General features: G+C 43.5%; 1 protein-coding gene across 2 annotated transcripts; it reads right to left on the bottom strand.

The window, feature by feature from the left end:
- Nucleotides 1–1,860: 1,860 nt before the first annotated feature.
- Nucleotides 1,861–19,909, bottom strand: BEND3 (BEN domain containing 3). Of its 2 annotated transcripts, none has more exons than XM_063441302.1 (4): nt 19,729–19,909; nt 17,818–17,872; nt 5,407–5,615; nt 1,861–4,282 (listed from the first exon to the last, which is right to left on the bottom strand). In XM_063441302.1, the coding sequence occupies exons 2-4, from the start codon at nt 17,858–17,860 to the stop codon at nt 2,045–2,047; spliced, it is 2,490 nt and encodes an 829-aa protein (XP_063297372.1). In that variant the 5' UTR covers nt 17,861–17,872; nt 19,729–19,909; the 3' UTR covers nt 1,861–2,044. The 2 variants fall into 2 exon arrangements, with proteins under 2 accessions (XP_063297372.1, XP_063297373.1); XM_063441303.1 differs by having other exon boundaries at nt 17,821–17,872.
- Nucleotides 19,910–22,924: the final 3,015 nt, after the last annotated feature.

Here is a 22,924-nt window from a genome sequence, read left to right as displayed (position 1 = left end):
CACCTTTCAAACTTCCACTTTACAAATGTACTAGGGCTGTAACAATTTCTGAGACAATAACTAGAATTGCCAAATGTGGATCAGCAGAATCTACTGAAAGAAAAACAAGCCCCAGAAAGTGCTTCATGACTTTAAAAAAAATGAATATCTTTTTATGACTGGGACCAGTAATTTTTTTAAATGAAGAAAAAAAAAAGGAATTCTGGTTAAAATTTTGCACTTTCTGCACTTGCACTTCTGCCCAGACTAGGAAGAGGTTTCACTACTCATATGCCTCTCATTCTGGTCTACAGACTCTGATGTGGGCTCATAAATCTTTGTCCACTGAGTCAATGTTTTCCTGTGGGGAATCTTAGATGCTTGCCCCACTAGGAGAAGCATTGGATTGGAACATGCCTCCTCCGTTACGAAATGGGAGATGGAGATGGAGCATTCAGCAGTGCCGAGGGAGCCTCAGAGCGGAAGAAGGTGAGTAAAACTTTACTCTTCTTACGCTTTACAGCACACAGGAGGAGGGGGACTGACGAGGCCGAATATACATAGGGACAGGGAAACTAGAAAAGTGTTAGGAATACAGGTTTGTATTCTTAATACTTTAGTGTTCTTTTAAATTTGAAATTCACTTTGAATTCTCATTTTAGTAAATAAACCTGCTGATGCAAAAGAAGGAAATAATAAACAGTGAATTGTACTAAGTTAGCATTTTACCCCCAAGGTTTGAGGTTATTTGTAAAGATTTAAAAAAAGATTTGTTTCTCAGTCTCTTATCAGGCATTGTCAAATCGAATAAATACAAATAAAGCACCACTAGTAGAACAACGGTTATAAGTGTGAAAACTGCCCAAAGAACAAAACATGGCTCCTACTTAGCAATCAACACAGAGATTTTAAAGTGTCAAGAAGATATGTACAAAATAAATCCTGGAACTGCTCAAAGCAAGTTAGTATGAAAAATTAAAAACAATATCATATAAACAGTAAAAAGATCAAAACCTGATAAAAGGATTCCTTATTCCTTATTCCTATGTCCATAACACAAAATATGCTATACATTCCTAAATTGACATATAAAGCATTTACTGCAGTATTTCATGAACACAAGATATTTATGAACCCAAATGTATTGATAAAAACAGGACACAGACAGGCCGTATTAGATCAGGTATCAAAGATATATTTCCCTACTACATCATGATATGGCCATGTTTATATCCACAATGTTGGTTTCTGTTCTGAGTACAATATGTGTATTTGTTTAAGTCAGGCACATTGTGAGCAAACACCTCTTAAATTGCCCAAAGCAAAAATCCACATATTTCTCATGTGACTGCATGTAAACTCCTTACAGATATAAATTGCATGTAAGGTCCTTGATATAGCTGCATAGAATATTTTTTTTTTGTTTTTTTTAAACATGCTCTTTGCTACCAGATCTAAAACCGCCTGCTTGCATGTCTGCATAATGCTGGATTTTAAGGGGTTTCTCACACTCTCAGGCAGTTGAAGGTGACACAATGCAATTCATACACCTGCATGTCTCTATACAACTCTGAGAGTGTAAGAGAAATAGGACTCATGGAACAACTTTGTATCCCATGTTTTACAAATAAGTATATTTAAAAAAAAAAACTAAAAAATAAAATATATATATATATATATATATATATATATATATATATATATATCGGCTCTGGTGTTAAGAATACATTGCACTGAATACTTTACAATTAATTTGTTCATTTTTGGAATGTATTAATAATGTCAAATTAAATACACTTGATTTTTTTTTCTTATATGAAATGTATTTATTTATTTTCTCATTTCCTTTTAAGGAGGAAAATGATTGAACTAGTCCATACAGTGAATGAAATAAGTTTCCCAGGAGAGTGCAAATATGCTGTGGTTCTCACATTCCTGCATACTATTTACATACTTCATGTACTAATAGTCCTAAAACACAGGTAAAAAGCAGCACTATAAATCTTTCTCTACACCACTAAAATAATTTAATAACCAGAAGTTTAGGTTTTTGTTTCAGTAGCAATTACTTTTTTGCTTTCTTAGCTTTTTTAAGTATGTCACATTTCTTTCTGTTTGGGCGCCTGCACCTTTCGTCAATGCTCGGAATACATTCATAATGCCACACCTCCTCCATCTTGTCCACAGGGTAAACGGCTTCCACATAATGGCGGATAAGCCTTAGTCTCACGGGATCAAGCTGCTTCTTGTTGCATGCTCCTGAGTGGTTATACTGCAGCCTAAGATTTTCCGCAGTAAACAGTTCTGGGAAAAGTCTCACAAGCAGGCGGGCAGCAAAGTTTCCTACTGAGAGAGACTGTTGTACAATATCCCTAATTTCTTTATCATTTAAGATATAGACTGAAGGCACAGGGAAATCAGGAAGGGGAACAACAATTTTATCCAGTGGTATTTTACAGAAGTCCTTTGTACTACGTTCTGGTGGCAGAGGTGGGCCTTCAATCAGATCTCTGTATCTCTCTGGATTCAGCTCAAAAGGCACAAAGTCTCTCCTTTCTGGCACAGGCACAAACACCTTCCTTTGCTGTTGATAAGACCGCCTTTGCTCTGTGTCCCTTCGGCGACATCGTTCGTCCAGCTTCCCTACAAATTCTAGAGTCCAAACTCTATCATTCTTTGCTCTGGGATAGAGCATTTGCACATAATGCCGAATAAGTTTGACCCGGATAGGGTCAAGTGGCTTCTTCCCAAGTGAGCCACTGCAGTTGTATTGCTTCCTCAAATTCTCATGAGTGAAAAGTTCTGGAAACAAATGTACCAGTAGTCTAGAAGCAAAATTACCAATAGATAGGCTACTCTCATAGATATTTTTAATTTGCTCCTTGCTGAGGAGGTATTGTGGATATGGGACCTCAAAATCAGGTAGTGGAATATCAGTTTTATCAAAGTCCAATGGAACAAGCCAAATTTTTTTAGATCTTCTTCCTGGTCTGTCCGAGTCAATGCCATCTTCCACTTTTACAATAGACAGGTCATCAGGTAAGCTGGCAGAGTCATAACAGTCATCACGTAAATCATCACATTCGCTACCATCCATAAACACACTCTCCAACTCATCATTAATTCTTTGCACACAGTGCTGTAGCCAAGCACCATCATCTTGCACGTCAGGAAAATAAATCTCCGTATACTGGCGGATCAGCTGTAACCGGTGAGGATCGAGAACAAAATTCTCCAGTTCCCTAGCAGATCTGTCTGCAAGCTTTCTTTGGTCAAAAATCTCAGGAAATAAACGGTGCAGCAAAAACACAGCAAATTCACCGGGGGATGAAGCTTCATCTAAAAACTCATTGAGATCTTGAGCATTGACAGTGTACTCGGAGGAAACAGAATTTATCCTATTCAAGGAGACTTCTTCTTCTTCTTCCTGATTTTTATTTTCAACATAATGAGAATTCTGTTGTGATGGAGAACCATAGAAACTGTTGGAATGCATACTTTGGTTGCTGCTTTCCATCTGCCTTTCAGCCCAAAACCGGTTGAAAAAGTCATTTATTTGAGGTAAGCACTCCACCTGCCAGATGGCAGTGTTTTTAACAGCAGGATAGCACACCTCCACATAGTTCCTTATAAGCTGGAGGTGAAGGGACTCAAGCTTATTCTTGGAGATGAAACCACATGTAGAACAGTTCCTAGAGAAGTCATCATTTCCAAAAAGCTCAGGAAACAATTGAACTAGTAATCGACAACTAAGATCCCCAGCAGAGCTGCTCTGGTCCATTACCTGTTTCAGTTCTGCGCTTGTAAGTTGATATTCAGGAGGTGGCTGGAACTCAGCCACCATTTCCATAGGACTGACCTTTTTCTTAATTCTACTCACCTCAAGAGACAGAAGGTCAACTTTACTATGTAGCTGTGACATGTTGGAATTTAGAGAGTTGAGGGCAAAAAACATTTTTTGTATCAAGGAATAAACGTTAGATTCATCATTCCCCATTGAGGTGCCAGCAGATTCACGTTTGCGCAATTCAGTAAGACCTCGTAGATTTGAGGTACTTTCGTGATTTGTCTTGTCATACATTTCATAAGATACTAGCAGATCAGATGAAACAGGATTCTTTTTTTCTGTTATTTTATGTGAAATGCTATACAGAGGTTTCCTGTAAGATGTGACAAATTCATTGGCCGGTTCTTCGGCTTCACACAGGGATGTAGTGCTGTAGTCGGAGTTTGTACTTGACAACTCTGTGTTTACCTGGGCAGATGATCCAGATTCTCTGTTTCTCATACATGAAATCTGGCTCTAAAAAAAAATAAAAAAAGAATATAGAGATAAATGTTTGAATTTCAAGATATCAAATACCAATATGTTCCTATGGACAATATAACAGGATAAAGATTTTTTTTTTTTTCCTAATATATTTAATGCATTACATAGATAATTTGAAAATTGGGTAAAGTTGTGTCAGTAGCAGGCAAAACTGTGGACCTATCCTTCACAACGAAGAGGCCTACCAATCAAGGACTTCTGGTAAATGGGGGTTTACTCCCATCACATTAAGAAACCCATGTCCAGCAGAGAGCAATCTTAAGCTGTTATAGAGCATACACACACAACACTAGTTTCCATGGGTCAAGAAAATGTAACTTAACATATGGAGCTGAATTTCAAAACCATCAAAGCAAAACAGGTGTGCAGGGACCTAGCCAGAAGAAATGAAGTGAGAACAAGGACAGGGGAGATAGAGTGAGACTCAGCATGGAAAAAAAAAAAAAAGAGCATAAAGATAGTAAGTGTGCTTTGGAATCAGGATGGTCAGTAGCGGGTTTACACCCTTATTTATTATTTTGTAACATAATGGAAAAAATAGTTTTTCTAAATATATTTGTTTTATATCAAAAGGCCTCCACTTACATTCCCCAAACAAAATAAAACACAGAATGGAGACCCTTTGGGGGGAATGTTGCGGGAAGGGGGTGAATACATTAGTAATTAGTTCCCAGCTATATTTAATATATTTTCTCTTGGGGTATTCACTAAAGGCATATTTATATATACTCCCAAAAAGTTTCTTCTGGATAAATATAGGAATTAGGATAATTAGTTAGTGCTGAAACTTCTGGTCCCACCTGCTGCTCTATCACTCGTGGCCTGAAATCACCAGGCGCTAAACAGGTAATACAGGACCCACTCCCCTGTTGCTAAATGCCACCCACCTCTATAAATGACTTGTGATAAAGTGGCCAGTAAGAGGATACAGCGGGCTACATATTCACACTTGTGTATCAATAATTCTTTATCCTGAATGTTCTTTTACTGGGGCTATATTTCATATTATCTCATCTGTTGACTGAGTCATGTAACTCTTGCTGAACTGCCTACACTGTGTACTGAACTGGTAAATGATTAAACGAGGGTATGATCACCTCTGGGATGAGCCGTCGTTTTTTAACGGTGGGTATAATTTCTGCTTCGCTGCTCGATCCATCACACATCAGAGATGTTTGTTTACGCTTGTTGGACTCGGGCTGACAGATTTGTGTGCTCTCCGGACCAGGCTTCCTTACAGATACACTGCTTGAACAATCCAGCAAATCATCTTCACCTGAGGCTTCAACCTTTACAACCAACTTGGCTGTTAAATAAACCAAAAAATTAAATATAAATAATTGAATGTCATAATGAGGAAAAAACAAAAACAAGCAAAAACATTTTTAGATGAGAAAAAAATTAAACATTTTGACAGAATAGTAAAATAGCCAGAGCAAGTGGAGATTAGGAGTTTGCCAAAATCATTTCAGAAAATTTGGATAACTAGTACCATTTTTAAAGATCCTTAATTTATTTAAAATGAGTACTCACCCTTAAAATAAATAATGACTTTCTGGGCAGTAGCCAACATGAGCAGATGCAAGTAAGGGAGCTCAGCGCAGAGCCATCTCAGTAGTGGCCTGAAAAGACCTTACCCACCTCCCCAAAGCCAACACCACAACCCAACAGTGTCAACAGGAACATCCAGGAACCAGCCACAAATCCTAGCTAAGTGTTGGAGCACCTGGAGGTCCAGGACTGTGACCAACCCGGTTGAGCTGGATGCCATCTTCACTATTTAGAGCAGAGAGACTCCCAAGTGTCCAGCCAAGCACACTAAATATTGAGACATTGACCATCACCACCGACAAAATAAATAAATCTGGCTAAATGTAAGTTGAAACTCACGAAAATTACACGCATAAGGCCCCCCTACCACGTGGATACCGACATGCACAGCCTGTCAGCTCTCTTTAAGCCCCTTTTCTCAGGAGGAGGACATACTCCACAACACTCACAAGTGGAAATCCATCCCAGTCCCACAATACACCCAAAAGATATCTAAATACCTGACTATTAGTCCCCCCTTATTTTTTTTCTGAGCTACTTTTCTCTGCAAAAATCACCCTTCAACCACAACAGGCACTGACCACTTTACCTAGGGCAACTAAACTAAGGCTAAAGTCCTGTTGATTGGACATACCCAATTACTCACTCAATCTCTACACCTTCCTTGGGTATGCCAAGCCAGACCTGTACATACTTTGTTTTCCTTCTCTTATTTATATTGCATTTAGTACCGTAACCAACTACCACATGTTGCTATGCTGCCTTTATCCTTCTTCTGACAAAACTTAAACAGCACAAGCCACCCATGAGTGCCCAGTGAAATACCATAACTCATCTACCCAAGGCACTAGTGGCACCAGGATTTAAAACCTCCCAGACCTGCATTTAATACTCTAATAGAATTGTCTATCCTTACATTAATCATCTACTTTTCACAATAGAGAAATTCATCCAGTCCAGAAAAAAAATAGGATCAAAACACAATCATGACATTCTAAATCCCTTTTGAAAATACCAGAAATGCAAAACCTCTTCAACACCGTCAAGTCCAGCCAAATCTGACACCTTAATTACGCCAGGGCTCTTAAATAACAATGCCTCCTCTCTGGGGAACAATAAAACGGCTTTGCTTTGGCCTAAACTGGAGGCAAATTTTGACTTTAAACAACATACCATGGGCGACTGTCAGCAAAGTGACCTGTAACTTTTCTAGACTTGACAGTCTCAAAAATGAAGTGACCTGGAAGACTCCACAACTAAACAAACACAACTTTGGCAACAATCTGACCTCATTACACAACTTTAACTGAAGGTACAGGATCTAGAACATAGGAGCAGAATAAATTATCTTTGCTTCATAGGGCTTCCTAAATTTAAAATCAAGCTTTACATCCATTACTTCAAAATTGAATATTAGAGGCACTTAATCTCTCGAATGATTCAGACAAGCCACTATTGATGGAGAGAGCACATAGCTTGGGTCCTGAAAGAAGATTGACTCCAGCAAGATCCAGACTAAGACCAGTAATCATCTGCCTTCTGAAGATTAAGTTTCGACTATAATTCCCAGTGAAACTTAAATTTACTTACGTCAATAAATCCTACTAGGTTGACTCTCCCGTGGCAGCACAGGAACGGATTAATAGTTTTGAATTCACCTGTTCTGCTCGATGTTTGGATCCTGAAATCCATTCACTTATTGGGACTAGTGGCTTTTGGGCCATATCGACCATTTGAAGATGCCCCTCTTACAGGGCTCTCAACCACAGATATCAAAGTGGAATTATTTTTTTATTAATGCTAATTGTTCTTATGCTTAGCGCCCTATTCTTGTCCTCCTCATAGGCTGGGATGTGGAGAGTAGGAAAACACATTTTCAAATCCCATTTGACCTAGATTAATGGCTCACACCAACATCAAAACTAACCATACTATGATGATAAGTACAGCAAACAGATATATTTAAAATATAAACCCTCCTTAAAATGGTGTATACCCTTGATACACCCCTCCCCATTCTTTTATTGAAGCAATTTCAGCAATGTTTTCTTCAGTGGAAAAGCACTTCAGTGTCTTATTTAGTTAAAATAAGAAAAAAAAAAAAAAAGTATACACTTTAAACTGTATATTTGCCTAATTATCATTGCAAAAGTGTCTTCATGTTGATGCAACAAAAACTTGTTTTACTATTTATTAATATGAATCACAAGATCATTGAGTGCACAGTTGTCTCGTGAGAATGTGTCACTGAGAGACTGTCAGACCAACAGACCGATAGCTCTGCTGCCACCAAGAAGATCCTCTGTACCATGGTTTAGAGAGTCAGCCCAATACTGAAAGAGGTTTACCCGTTTGTAAAGAACTTAGAGAATGTAACATGAATAGAAAAGTTTAATTACTAATATAATAAGGACATAAGGACAGCTTCACCACAACTACATTTTCATTAACCATACTTTCACTTTCCCTTTAATTATATTTAATCAGGTAAACACATTACAAAAAAAAAACACCAATAGCTTTCATATGTCTATCTCAGCTGATGACATCACACAGTCAGTATGTTACATCATAATGGTTCTGTCACTACATAGTAAATGAAATGGGAAGGTGCAGCCATTTAAAGCTAGATGTAACTAAATCAACTGCTTCAGCCAAGTGAGGTAGTATTTTGAATAATAAAAACCTCACATAATGAAAATTATTTTAACGGAAGGCAATTATGCAGAGCAAGTCCATCAAGGTAGGTTTGTTTTTTTGTTAAATAATAAATGCATGGGTTGAGAAGAATAAATCACGTAAATAGAACTACAAATAAGCAGTTTTTGAAAATTGTAAAAACATTTATATCCACCCACGGTACTTTTTGTCTAACAACAGAGCTTCATGAACAGTTATAGAAGGATGTAAACAACAGAGCTGCCCCAGCTCCTCCAGAGGCTGTGTGTAAGTCTGGACAGGAAGTGGAAGGGATCATCTTTATATGCCCACTAGCAGCCTCTCACACAGAAAATGCCTTGCAGGAAAAGCACTGAGTGATTCACACTGAATAACAGCACCTGCAGTCTGCTTTCAATTACAGGAGGGTGAGTATTTTGCAAAATAAAAAAAATAAAAAAATAAAAATCTCACTGCAAAAAGGTTTAGCCTAACCCTTAATTTAACCCCTACCAAAACAAACACCTTCCTTAGTCCTACATTTCAAGGGACACTAAAGGCATCAAAACAACTTTAGCTCAAAGGATCACTATAGGGTCAGGAACACAAACATGTATTCCTGACCCTATAGTGTTAAAACCACCATCTAGCCCCCCTGGGTCCCTCATGCCTCCATAAATATAGCAAAATCTTACTGTATTCAAGCCTGAAACTGTAGATCTGTATGTTGTTTACCTCAGAAAAACAAGCTGTCTGCTGACAACATCAGACGTGGTAGCCTGGTCCAATCACAATGCTTCCCCATAGGATTGTGTCAGGGTATTTATATCGGCAGACATTTTGTGCTATGATAGAAATTAAAGTGTATATTGCCTGAATCATTCTGAACAGAGCAGACTCCATTTTGTTATCTTCAAGCTAACAAAAGACACAAGATTTCTATCCTTTCTGTAAAACTAACCACTTTGCCAGAGCTAAAGGAATGCATAGTATATACAAACCTGTTGATAAGAGATGAGAACGGGGGATGGACAGACTGTCTAAATACTAATGGAATATAATCAATTCTAAACCCAGACATTTGTGACAGAGAAGATTAAATAATTTAATTTTACTTTCGATATTGTGTAACGTCCCATTGTAAGTTTAGGGGTCATACTTAGTTATAACTGTCATATTAGAAATTATAGCAGAATTTGCCAGACACATAGTCTGAAGAAAGCCCAAATAATCTCTTTGAACTGACAGAAAACTTAAATTATAAACAACCATAAAGATAAGGTAAATGACGTCAAAATAGCCACCAGGAAAAGTTAACTCTTTCCTGGATAGGAATGTTTAGTGGGACGCAGGGCCGGCCTTAGGCATTTGGGCGCCCTGTGCAAAAAATCTTCACAGCGCCCCCCCCCCTCCCCCACTCCTTACCCCTTCCCACACACCCTGTCACACACACACAGGCAGACAGCCATACACACACACACACACACACACAAACACACTCAGGCAGTCATACACAGACAGCCACACACAAAGACATAGAATGTGACGGCAAATAAGAACCATTCGGCCCATCTAGTCTGCCCAGACAGTCACACATAGGCAGTCACACACACACAGGCAGACAGCCACAAACACACACAGGCAGACAGCCACACACAAACACACAGGCAGACAGCCAAACACACAGAGGCAAACAGCCATACACACACACAGTCACACACACACAGACAAACAGTCAAACACACACAGTCAGACAGCCACACACACACAGTCACACACACACACGCGCAGACAGTCACACACGCGCAGACAGTCACACACACACGCGCAGACAGTCACACACACACGCGCAGACAGTCACACACACACGCGCAGACAGTCACACACACACGCGCAGACAGTCACTCACACACACGCGCGCAGACAGTCACTCACACACACGCGCGCAGACAGTCTCACACACACACAAACATAGGCAAACAGTCACACACAGGCAGACACACACTCACTAACAGACAAACACACTCAGACACACACTAACATACACACACACACACACTAACAGACACAGACACACACTAACAGACACACACTCACCCACATTAACACATTTTTTTAAATTTATTTAGACACCCCCCTGGTGGTCCAGTGGCTGCTGGGCTGGGCGGGCGGCTGGCGAGGGAGCACTTCCTCTGAGCTGTTTGCTCAGCTCCCTCGCGCGCCGCAGAGTGAGGCTGGGAGCCGGAATATGACGTCATATTCCGGCTCCCAGCCTCACTCTGCGGCGCGCGAGGGAGCTGAGCATACAGCTCAGAGGAAGTGCTCCCTCGCCAGCCGCCCGCCAGCGCCGCCCGACCGCCCAGCATGTCTGTTAGCCGCAAGGCTAACAAGACATTTGCCTTGGGCATTTGGGGGCGGCTTTTTTTGCCGCCCCCTGGAAAATGCCGCCCAAGGCAAATGCCTTGTTAGCATTGCGGCTAACAGACATGCCGTGTGAGCTATGCGGCCGCAGGGCGCCCCCTGCACCATGGCCCCCTGCACCGGCCGCACAGCTCGCACACCCCTAAGGCCGGCCCTGGTGGGACGAGACTGCCCTCTAAAGACCAAATACTTAAATTGCTATCTGGAAGGTAACCACACCTCCAGTTTTCTATTGGTCTATCACCTAGTGACGAACAGAGAATTTTTCCCTTTAAAAGTTAAGACAAAGGGAAGAGAGAGGTATGCAGAGGAAGCAGTTGGAAGCAGGCTAAGTCAGGAGACAGAGAAAGAGACCCATGACATTCAGTTCCTGAGACTATCTACTAATCTGATGAAAATATCTATTTAACTGGTAATTATACTGGCTTCATTTAATTAATCTAAATTAATTAACATTTTCTAATAGCATGATTTATGACTGGATAAATCACGATCAAAATTCGATATTTAGAAATCTTAGTTACTAAAGAATATATAATTAAGCATTCTATTCTGCAAAAAGAAAGGAATAATTATATATATATTTATGTGATTTATCACATGTTAGCATATCGTGATATTTATCCAGGTGTATTTATTTGCTCTAAAATAAGATAAAATATCTGTTTAGGCAAGTTAAAATTCTGCTTATAGAACATGGTAGATTACTCTTATTGGATGGTTCCAGGAAATGACTAATGAGCTGGTTTAAATGTTATTTTATTAAAATTACATGAGAATAGGTCTTAATTACCTAGGAGGTCTAGCCAGCATTGAAGGGGTTATTCTAACTGTCAGCTAAAGTTTTATGGCCTTAAGCTGCAAACTCTGTGTGTGTAAGTTTCACTTTCGTTTCTCTGTGAACTACCGTCATAAATCTTGTCTTGACAATTAAGACTGTGTTAGCTATTGGGAGATGTTTTTACATTACCATATTGTATTGCATACTATGTTACTGAATATTCATTGATTATTATCACGCATGTTACATATTATTATTTAAATTGTCACAATAAATTGTATCTATTTTTATAACAAATTGTGATTTTATTTATATGGAATACATTTCACTTACACGATAACGATCTTTGGGATCTGAGAATTGAAATAGTGGGCAATTCTCAACTGTTTACTATTATTATCCCATAAATATCCCCACAATTGGCTGAGACTGACAAGGAGGCAGATCAGGGGCAGAGCCAGCATGATTCAAACACAGCCCATGCCAATCAGAATCTCCTCATAAAGATGAATTGAATCAACGAATCTCTATGAGGAAAGTTCAGTATCTGCATGCAGAGGGAGGAGATACTGAATGTTTGGATGCATTTTAGGCAACCATGACCCAGGAAGGATCTCTAACAGCTATCTGAGGAGTGGCCAGTGAAGTTATCACTAGGCTGTAATGTAAACACTGCATTTTCTCTGAAAAGACAGTGTTTACAGCAAAAAGCCTGAAGGTAATGATTCTACTCACCTGAACAAATTCAATAAGCTGTAGTTGTTCTGGTGACTATAGTGTCCCTTTAATGGAGTGGTTTTGGTGTACAGATAATGCCCCTCCTTAACTGCCCTAAACTTTTGCCATTTAGGAGGTAAATCACTTTTGTTTCGGTTTATGGGGCCCTAGCCACACCTCCCCTGGCGGTGACTCAAAGCATGAAAAAATTTTTTAATTTCATCAGAGGTTAACTTGTTACTAATGCATAATAAAGGTCCTAAGAATGCACTCTACCTAAGGGTAGGATTCGTAGAATGTACTCCCCCCTACCCCACTCCTCATGTGCTGTGAGAAGTTAATAATCGAGTGGTCAGGTAGAAGTCCATCTATCCACTCCATACAATATCCCCTGTGCAGGTGGAGTTTCAAAACCCAGTTATCCTCCCATGCCTCATTGTGGTGGGGCATTTGTATTTATTTATTTTAAATCAGAGGTTGGGGGGATAAGGTGGAAATGTATGACTATGCAAGGAAACACCATGACTAATGAGATTATGGCGAGGGCTGCTGATATTTCTCTTTTGGAGGTATGATTGGGGCTTGTAATGCACACCCCTGGGATGTATGGTTGTCACTTTCACCGACGGTACTTACCTGTTCCAGGGCGTCCACAAAGCCCTGGAGGTCAGTCTGCAGTGGTTATAGTGCCTGTGGCTGCTGCACCCCAGTCTGCATCCCCTGAACCTCAATTCACAGCATTCCAAGAGGGCAGCCGCTGCCTGAGGAGACTGGTCTGCAGGTCAGAGGTTGAAGGAGGTGTGGCTGAGGGGCCGAGCCAGGACAATAATGCATCCAAGATGGGGCTGAGTCACACAGTCAGTCACATTGACCTCAGTTAACCACTCCTACAGGTGAGGTGGGTCTATGTGATTGACCCACTCCTTTATAAGCAGAGCACACCTTTCAGTCAGTGCTTGGTTGTTTTGTTGCCTGTGGTTTGCTACAATGGTGACTGGAGGTTATATCAGCTCAGGACTTCCCAAGCTCAGACTTAGGCCCCAAATTGGCACTTTCCAGCCCGATCCAGGACAGCTGGAAGGTAAGAGCTAATAATGCATACTAGGTGATGTGATAAAAGAAGAAGCTGAAGGATACAGAGTCACAGGGGGCTGGAAGACTTAGAAGGTGAACATTGTATGGGGTAAGCAGGCAAACACAGACAAAGTCTGTGAATTAAAATTAATCTATGCTAAGCGATGGGCCTGTCATAAATATATCGTACTGGATTCATGTTATACTTCTACAAATGGGCAAAAAGGTATAAATTGATCATTTACATAATAATAGACAATGAAACTCTGTGCTATATCTGGATATGAGTACTGTATTAATAAATTTCAGTGTCTTATGAAGAATATTTGAACTCACAGATGAGGTAAGTTATAGAGTGCTTCTATCAGTGCATAAGCTATTTAACAAAGACCCTGAATTGAACTGGACACTGGTGGATTACACTTCAGTATTTTTGTAGAGGTGATAAAGCGGCACCTTTCCCCAATCACTTCCTCTCTCAGAACCTGTTCTTCTTTTCTGATCTAGTTTTCTTTAAAACATAATACAAAGTAGGGACTACATTGGTTTATGTATTTTTCCTACGCTTGATCAAAAGGAGGAGCTTAAGTCCACTTCACTTCCTGCGGTAAAATAAATTTCCCCACAATACTTACCCTTCCTCCGTGTTCTTGCGTTGCTTCATTTGCCGTTCAAACGTCCTGTCATTTAGACAGTGTGCTGGTGAATGCTCATCACCGAATTCCGTCCTAACAGAACGTGTACAGCCTGTGGCTGCTCACTGTTGAAGAAAAAAAACAAAAAAAAAAAAACACCTTTCCTCCAATAAAGTGCCCCATGGGCACCTATTCAAATAATTAACGGAGAAGACATAATGGCTCCCACCTATTAGGTGCTATACAATAAAACCTAGGGTCCCCCATGGCCACCAACCATAAGCGGTAGGTGGAGGCCTTTAATGAGGACCTCCTATGAGCAAGCCCTCAGTCACAATCCCCAATAAAATAAAATCCTACCTACACCTTCCATCTAAAAATAGTGGAGGGGGGGAAGCAATTTTTAAAAATCATGCTTACACAGCCCCTGGGAATTTTTCTAAGAGGTCTTCTTTTTTCTGTCCCATTTAAAAAAAAAAAAAAAATCCCATCTTCACGAGGGCTGTGTGCAGACTGAGCTTCGCATTTCAGACAATCGATAACGCCCAAGCGTTTAACTGGGCATTCACGGCATTTCACAGCACTATCTAGTGTGGGCAGATGACGTGTCCCACAGGGCCTTCACCTGCCCACCCAAAGATGGTGGCGCCCAGAACCTAGGTCTGGGCACGAAATATAGATTGATTTATTTTTATTTCCAAAGGTAAAATTGGGGTGACAATAGAATGTAGTGGAGCAGGGAGGGGATTTAAACAAGAAAAAAAACAAAAAACTGGATGCGGCCATGATAGTGCCGCTTTACCACCAGTGCTACTGCCCATGACTAAACTGTTAAGAATTTTAAACTAATGTAGTGCATTCATAATTTATGGTGGCGTCTATCAGACCCTGATTTAAAGTTAATCTTTATAAAACCATATGCTGCAAGTGGTAAACTATTTTGTAAAATCTTTAGTTTAATGTGGCCCTGCTATTTATTTTTCTTTCGTTATGCACACGTGTATCTTAATGATTATACTCCCCCTACTTGCTTTTATTTATATCTATTTTTTTCTTCTTTCTGCTGGACCTCAATATCTGGGTGCAGCCATTTTGTTTATCTTTGCCCATGAAATCCGCTGTTTGCTGTTCTGTAGGATTGATTGCCCCAATGGATTGTGGGTACACCTGATTGACAACTAAAACAGAACCTTGCTTTAAGCCCCGCCCATTGTCAGGTTTTGTCAACTTGACTGCTTTGCACTGTAGGGGTGTGAAGGTTTTTTTTATTTTATTTATATTTTAGAAAAATCTACTTGTCCAAGGGACTAATGCAGTAGCCTAATCTACTTGTCCTGACATACAAAATAATTTCAGATAGAAACACTTGCTTAGAGCCCTGGACATTGGCATTAACTTGGGTATTCAAACTAAGAATTTTCATTAATTATGTCAGAGGGGAATAAAATATGCAGATTTAAAAAATTCTCCAGCTCAACTATAGTCCCAAACCATCACTTTTTCCCATTCAGGTGTGAAGTTTGCTGGCTGTATGTAATGTGTGTTATGTTTGGTGACTGTGTATGTGAAGCTTTCTGGCTATGTATAAGGGGTGTGATGTTTGGTGAAGGTTGCCAGCGGTGTATAATGTGCGTGATGGTGTGTGAAGATTGCTAGGTGTATAGTGTGTGTGTGTGTGTGATGCTGGGTGACTGTGTATGTGAAGCTTGCTGGCTGAGTGTGATGTTTAATGAAGGTTGCTGGCTGTGTATGATATGTGCGATGTTTGGTGACGGTGTGTGAAGGTTGCTGGCTGTGTATAATGTGTGTGATGTTTGGTGACGGTGCGTGAAGGTTGCTGGCTGTGTATAATGTGCGTGATGGTTGCTGGCTGTGTATAATGTGTGTGATGTTTGGTGACTGTGTATGTGAAACTTGCTGTCTGGCTGGGTGTAGTTTGTGTGAGTCTGTGCTGTGAATTGCCTCCTTCCCCCACCTGCAGATGTTAGCCATCTTATGAACCAATGACTTTCTTTACATGGATGACTATTTATGCTGCCAACCAACACATAAAAATGAAGGTTTTTGAGAGCCAGCAGAAAACTTTCTACAAGCAGGTGTGCGGTTATGTCCTGAACATGCAAGCTGCAACCTCTACATCCGGACAATAGCATTTTATAATAAATATTTTGGAACTTGCTGGTCTAGTTTGTACCTCTGGCGGGTCTCAGTTATCGCTCCTGTGCAGTCACTGGCACTCACTGAGTGAGAGTGCATGCTAGGAGTCACTGCAGCTGCACTTTGACTCATCAGCATGTGCCAGATCAGAAGGAAGCGATTCCTGAGGGCTGAGACCCGCCAGAGGTACAGAAAATCGTACTCCCTGGTTGGATTCTGAGGGCAAGGGCACAGAAGCAGCCTTGCTGCTTGCCTGCAACACAACAGATTCCTATGTACAGCCAAATTAGAAAAAGTTTATTTTTGGCGACAGAGCTGCTTTAACCCATTTATCTCTATCGGTTGGCTATATTGATTTATTCAGCTCACTTTGCCTTATGGTTCATTTGTACATTATGCCGATGTACAAATGGTCATTCTTTTTACAATTAAAAAAAAAAAAGGTATCACAACTTTGAGACTAGTGCTATCAAATTTCATTGCACTGCATACACCAACTTCTTCATTGCCTTGCTTAGATTTTTTTATTTTAACAGCATCTCATACAAAACTACAGTGTTACGTGTTGTTGATGGGCAGATTTTACTTTAGGTCACGTGTGGTGTATTTAGTATTATATATACTGTAACACTAGACAATGCAAACATAACATTGAAAGAATAAGGACAATAACTACAGCAGGGTTCAAAACTTCCGCTTGTCCACTAGTGGAAGTTTTGGGGAGTGGAAATCCATTGCTGTCAAATAGAAACTCCCCTCTGGGTGTGTGTGTCATGGACCCTCAAGGCTTGTAGTAGAAAGTCTTAGGCCTGCAGTGTAGGACATTTGAGCCCTGCACTGTAGTTTACGGATGTGATTATAATGGTGTCAGTCACGCCAGTTTTTACCAAACTCTTTACGCGTAGTCTACAGGTACTGTGCTTCTATTTCTCCCTCACATCTCAAGTAGTGTAAATGGAATTTAATAAATGCAGCTAATGGAATGTCGACCACACTTCTCCTTTCTACTACTACTATAACCACCACCAACGTTACCGCATTATGCTATTAAGCCAGTATACAGGTGTAAAATACATATATACATGTACCCACAATGCAAAGGTCTCCATCCTACTTCTCATAGTATGTAAAAACAATCTAGGACCAAAGTATCGTATTGTGATAGCACACACAAGCACGGATCAGCCCGCATAGTAGATACAGATTTTTTAAAAAAACATTTCATATATACAATTCTGTAATCCCAGCAGTGGTATACCTAAGGAATAAAACAGAATAATTATGATGTTAACTAATATGGAGGGGATGGATCTACTATAGAATTGATGTAAAAGGGGGAGGGGGGGAGCTTCCGTGATTTTCTGAGAGATTGTTGCTTGGTTTCTGTAGAATTAGGTACTATGGCTCAAAGATGTTCAGTATCTCTAAAGTAACACAGTGTATAGTTGAAAGTTATTATTCATTTATTTTTGTTTCATGACTGCTGGAATTTAGTTTTAGAAAAATGCAGAAACTACCTTCTTTATTATCTTCAGGTCTGAGTTCATCTGCGTTCATTTTCCGACCAACCTACGAGAAAAGAAAGACCACAGTAATTAGAAAGAAAGTCACTTCTTGTGATGTCTTCTAAATATAAATTCCTAGTTACGGTAATTCATGACATCATTTGTTCAAGGGTACCCCACTGTATATACGTACACAGCAGTCCAGCACTGCTCTCAGTAAGCTGGCACACACTGTATATACACACACAGCAGTCCAGCACCGCTCTCAGTAAGCTGGCACACACTGTATATACACACACAGCAGTCCAGCACTGCTCTCAGTAAGCTGGCACACACTGTATATACACACACAGCAGTCCAGCACCGCTCTCAGTAAGTTTGCACACACTGTATATACACACACAGCAGTCCAGCACTGCTCTCAGTAAGCTGGCACACACTGTATATACACACACAGCAGTCCAGCACTGCTCTCAGTAAGCTGGCACACACTGTATATACACACACAGCAGTCCAGCACTGCTCTCAGTAAGCTGGCACACATTGTATATACACACAGCAGTCCAGCACCGCTCTCAGTAAGTTTGCACACACTGTATATACACACACAGCAGTCCAGCGCCGCTCTCAGTAAGTTTGCACACATTGTATATACACACAGCAGTCCAGCACCGCTCTCAGTAAGTTTGCACACACTGTATATACACACACAGCAGTCCAGCACCGCTCTCAGTAAGTTTGCACACATTGTATATACACACAGCAGTCCAGCACCGCTCTCAGTAAGTTTGCACACACTGTATATACACACACACAGCAGTCCAGCACCGCTCTCAGTAAGTTTGCACACACTGTATATGCAGTGAGTTAGTTTGCACACACTGTATATGCAGTGAGTTAGTTTGCACACACTGTATGTGCAGTGAGTTAGTTTGCACACACTGTATGTGCAGTGAGTTAGTTTGCACACACTGTATGTGCAGTGAGTTAGTTTGCACACACTGTATGTGCAGTGAGTTAGTTTGCACACACTGTATGTGCAGTGAGTTAGTTTGCACACACGCTGTATGTGCAGTGAGTTAGTTTGCACACACGCTGTATGTGCAGTGAGTTAGTTTGCACACACGCTGTATGTGCAGTGAGTTAGTTTGCACACACGCTGTATGTGCAGTGAGTTAGTTTGCACACACACTGTATGTGCAGTGAGTTAGTTTGCACACACACTGTATGTGCAGTGAGTTAGTTTGCACACACTGTATATGCAGTTAGTTAGCACACACTGTATGTGCAGTAAGTTAGTTTGCGCACACTGTATATACACACACACACACACAGCAGTCCAGCACGGCTCTCAGTAAGTTTGCACACACTGTATGTGCAGTAAGTTAGTTTGCGCACACTGTATGTGCAGTAAGTTAGTTTGCACACACTGTATGTGCAGTAAGTTAGTTTGCACACACTGTATGTGCAGTAAGTTAGTTTGCACATACCGTATGTGCAGTAAGTTAGTTTGCGCACACTGTATATACACACACACACACAAAGCAGTCCAGCACCGCTCTCAGTACGTTTGCACACACTGTAGGTGCAGTAAGTTAGTTTGCACACGCTGTATGTGCAGTAAGTTAGTTTGCACACGCTGTATGTGCAGTATGTTTGTTGTTGCTGCTGGTGGGGCAGCTGATCTCCTCACGTGTACTGAGGGCCCGCAGTTCGGCGGGCTGTGACGTCACCGGTACTTTAGAACTCGCCGCGCGGACAATAGAACGAGGCGGCAGACTCACATGGCGCGAGGACTCCCACAGCTCCCGCGCGGACACTCACTAAAACCGCTCAAACTACTCCGTCAGACGCCCACTCACACACCGGGCACGAGTGGAGCTTCCACGGACACCCACCCACTCCCAGCACCGCACTCACCTAGCCCGCAGCCCGGCCCCTCCCGGCTCTCTGTCTCTGGGCACGGCCGGCTGGAGGGGGAGGGAGACCCTGGCTCCGTGTCGTGGGCTGGCTGTCTCCCCGCGCCCCACGCTGGCTCTTTGTGTGCTGCGTGTCCGTGCGATCTCGCGTGACGTGACGGGACTCCGTGTGTGTCATTTCCGCAGAAGGACAGGGAGACAGAGGCAGGTGGGAACAGCCCCCCTGCCCTCTATCACTGACACACAGGACACGGGGGAGGGGCTGCACCCAGCCAGGACTCCCACACACAGCACTCTGAGCAACCGCACCCACACACACAGCACTCTGAGCAACCGCTCCCCCACACACAGCACTCTGAGCAACCGCTCCCCCACACACAGCACTCTGAGCAACCGCTCCCCCACACACAGCACTCTGAGCAACCGCTCCCCCACACACAGCACTCTGAGCAACCGCACCCACACACACAGCACTCTGAGCAACCGCTCCCCCACACACAGCACTCTGAGCAACTGCACCCCCACACACACAGCACTCTGAGCAACCGCTCCCCCACACACAGCACTCTGAGCAACTGCACCCCCACACACACAGCACTCTGAGCAACTGCACTCTGAGCAACTGCACCCACACACACACAGCACTCTGAGCAACCGCACCCCCACACACAGCACTCTGAGCAACCGCTCCCCCACACACAGCACTCTGAGCAACCGCTCCCCCACACACAGCACTCTGAGCAACCGCTCCCCCACACACAGCACTCTGAGCAACCGCTCCCCCACACACAGCACTCTGAGCAACCGCACCCACACACACAGCACTCTGAGCAACCGCACCCCCACACACAGCACTCTGAGCAACCGCACCCCCACACACAGCACTCTGAGCAACCGCTCCCCCACACACAGCACTCTGAGCAACCGCTCCCCCACACACAGCACTCTGAGCAACCGCTCCCCCACACACAGCACTCTGAGCAACCGCTCCCCCACACACAGCACTCTGAGCAACCGCTCCCCCACACACAGCACTCTGAGCAACCGCACCCCCACACACACAGCACTCTGAGCAACTGCACCCCCACACACACAGCACTCTGAGCAACTGCACCCCCACACACACAGCACTCTGAGCAACTGCACCCACACACACAGCACTCTGAGCAACTGCACCCCCACACACACAGCACTCTGAGCAACTGCACCCCCACACACACAGCACTCTGAGCAACTGCACCCCCACACACACAGCACTCTGAGCAACTGCACCCCCACACACACAGCACTCTGAGCAACTGCACCCCCACACACACAGCACTCTGAGCAACCGCTCCCCCACACACAGCACTCTGAGCAACCGCTCCCCCACACACAGCACTCTGAGCAACCGCTCCCCCACACACAGCACTCTGAGCAACTGCACCCCCACACACACAGCACTCTGAGCAACTGCACTCTGAGCAACTGCACCCACACACACACAGCACTCTGAGCAACCGCACCCCCACACACAGCACTCTGAGCAACCGCTCCCCCACACACAGCACTCTGAGCAACCGCTCCCCCACACACAGCACTCTGAGCAACCGCTCCCCCACACACAGCACTCTGAGCAACCGCTCCCCCACACACAGCACTCTGAGCAACCGCACCCACACACACAGCACTCTGAGCAACCGCACCCCCACACACAGCACTCTGAGCAACCGCACCCCCACACACAGCACTCTGAGCAACCGCTCCCCCACACACAGCACTCTGAGCAACCGCTCCCCCACACACAGCACTCTGAGCAACCGCTCCCCCACACACAGCACTCTGAGCAACCGCTCCCCCACACACAGCACTCTGAGCAACCGCTCCCCCACACACAGCACTCTGAGCAACCGCACCCCCACACACACAGCACTCTGAGCAACTGCACCCCCACACACACAGCACTCTGAGCAACTGCACCCCCACACACACAGCACTCTGAGCAACTGCACCCACACACACAGCACTCTGAGCAACTGCACCCCCACACACACAGCACTCTGAGCAACTGCACCCCCACACACACAGCACTCTGAGCAACTGCACCCCCACACACACAGCACTCTGAGCAACTGCACCCCCACACACACAGCACTCTGAGCAACTGCACCCCCACACACACAGCACTCTGAGCAACCGCTCCCCCACACACAGCACTCTGAGCAACCGCTCCCCCACACACAGCACTCTGAGCAACCGCTCCCCCACACACAGCACTCTGAGCAACCGCTCCCCCACACACAGCACTCTGAGCAACCGCTCCCCCACACACAGCACTCTGAGCAACTGCACCCCCACACACACAGCACTCTGAGCAACTGCACCCCCACACACACAGCACTCTGAGCAACTGCACCCCCACACACACAGCACTCTGAGCAACTGCACCCCCACACACACAGCACTCTGAGCAACTGCACCCCCACACACAGCACTCTGAGCAACTGCACCCCCACACACACAGCACTCTGAGCAACTGCACCCCCACACACACAGCACTCTGAGCAACTGCACCCCCACACACACAGCACTCTGAGCAACTGCACCCCCACACACAGCACTCTGAGCAACCCCACTCTCACACACGGCACTCTCAGGATCTCCACTCTCACACACGGCACTCTCAGGATCTCCACTCTCACACACAGCACTCTCAGGATCTCCACTCACACACAGCACTCTCAGGATCTCCACTCACACACACAGCACTCTCAGGATCTCCACTCTCACACACAGCACTCTCAGGATCTCCACTCTCACACACAGCACTCTCAGGATCTCCACTCTCACACACAGCACTCTCAACACCATCAAAGTTATGAAAAGAGCTTAGTGATGTACTAGCAGAACCATTAACAGATTTATTTAACCAGTCATTGATAACAGGAGTAGTCCCAGAAGATTGGAAGTTAGCGAATGTTGTGCCCATTCACAAGAAAAGTAGTAGGGAAGAGTCGGGCAACTGTAGGCCAGTAAGCTTTACTTCAGTAGTGGGGAAAGTAATGGAAACCCATTGGCGGATCCCCTGAGATTCCTCCCTGCTGGCTAATGCAGGGCTGGCATTGCCCAAGCGCTAGCCCTGCAATGTGCCTGCGGACCGGGGAGGGAGATCAGTGATCTCCCTCCCCGGTCCGCAGACACTGTGCTGATAGCCGGGA

The sequence above is a fragment of the Pelobates fuscus genome, chromosome 2 (assembly GCF_036172605.1).
Source record: "Pelobates fuscus isolate aPelFus1 chromosome 2, aPelFus1.pri, whole genome shotgun sequence".
Classification (NCBI taxonomy): Eukaryota; Metazoa; Chordata; class Amphibia; order Anura; family Pelobatidae; genus Pelobates; species Pelobates fuscus.
This window is presented reverse-complemented; position numbering and strand designations above follow the sequence as displayed.

Excerpts from the sequence above, each read along its gene's own strand:
- BEND3 (XM_063441302.1), bottom strand. The coding sequence starts at position 17,860 with ATGAACGCAGATGAACTCAGACCTGAAGATAATAAAGAAGGTA. Across the intron at positions 5,616-17,817 it reads TGAAGATAATAAAGAAGGTA|CCAAGTTGGTTGTAAAGGTT; the intron begins GTTTCTGCATTT and ends TTTATTTAACAG. Across the intron at positions 4,283-5,406 it reads AACGACGGCTCATCCCAGAG|AGCCAGATTTCATGTATGAG; the intron begins GTGATCATACCC and ends ATTTTTTTTTAG.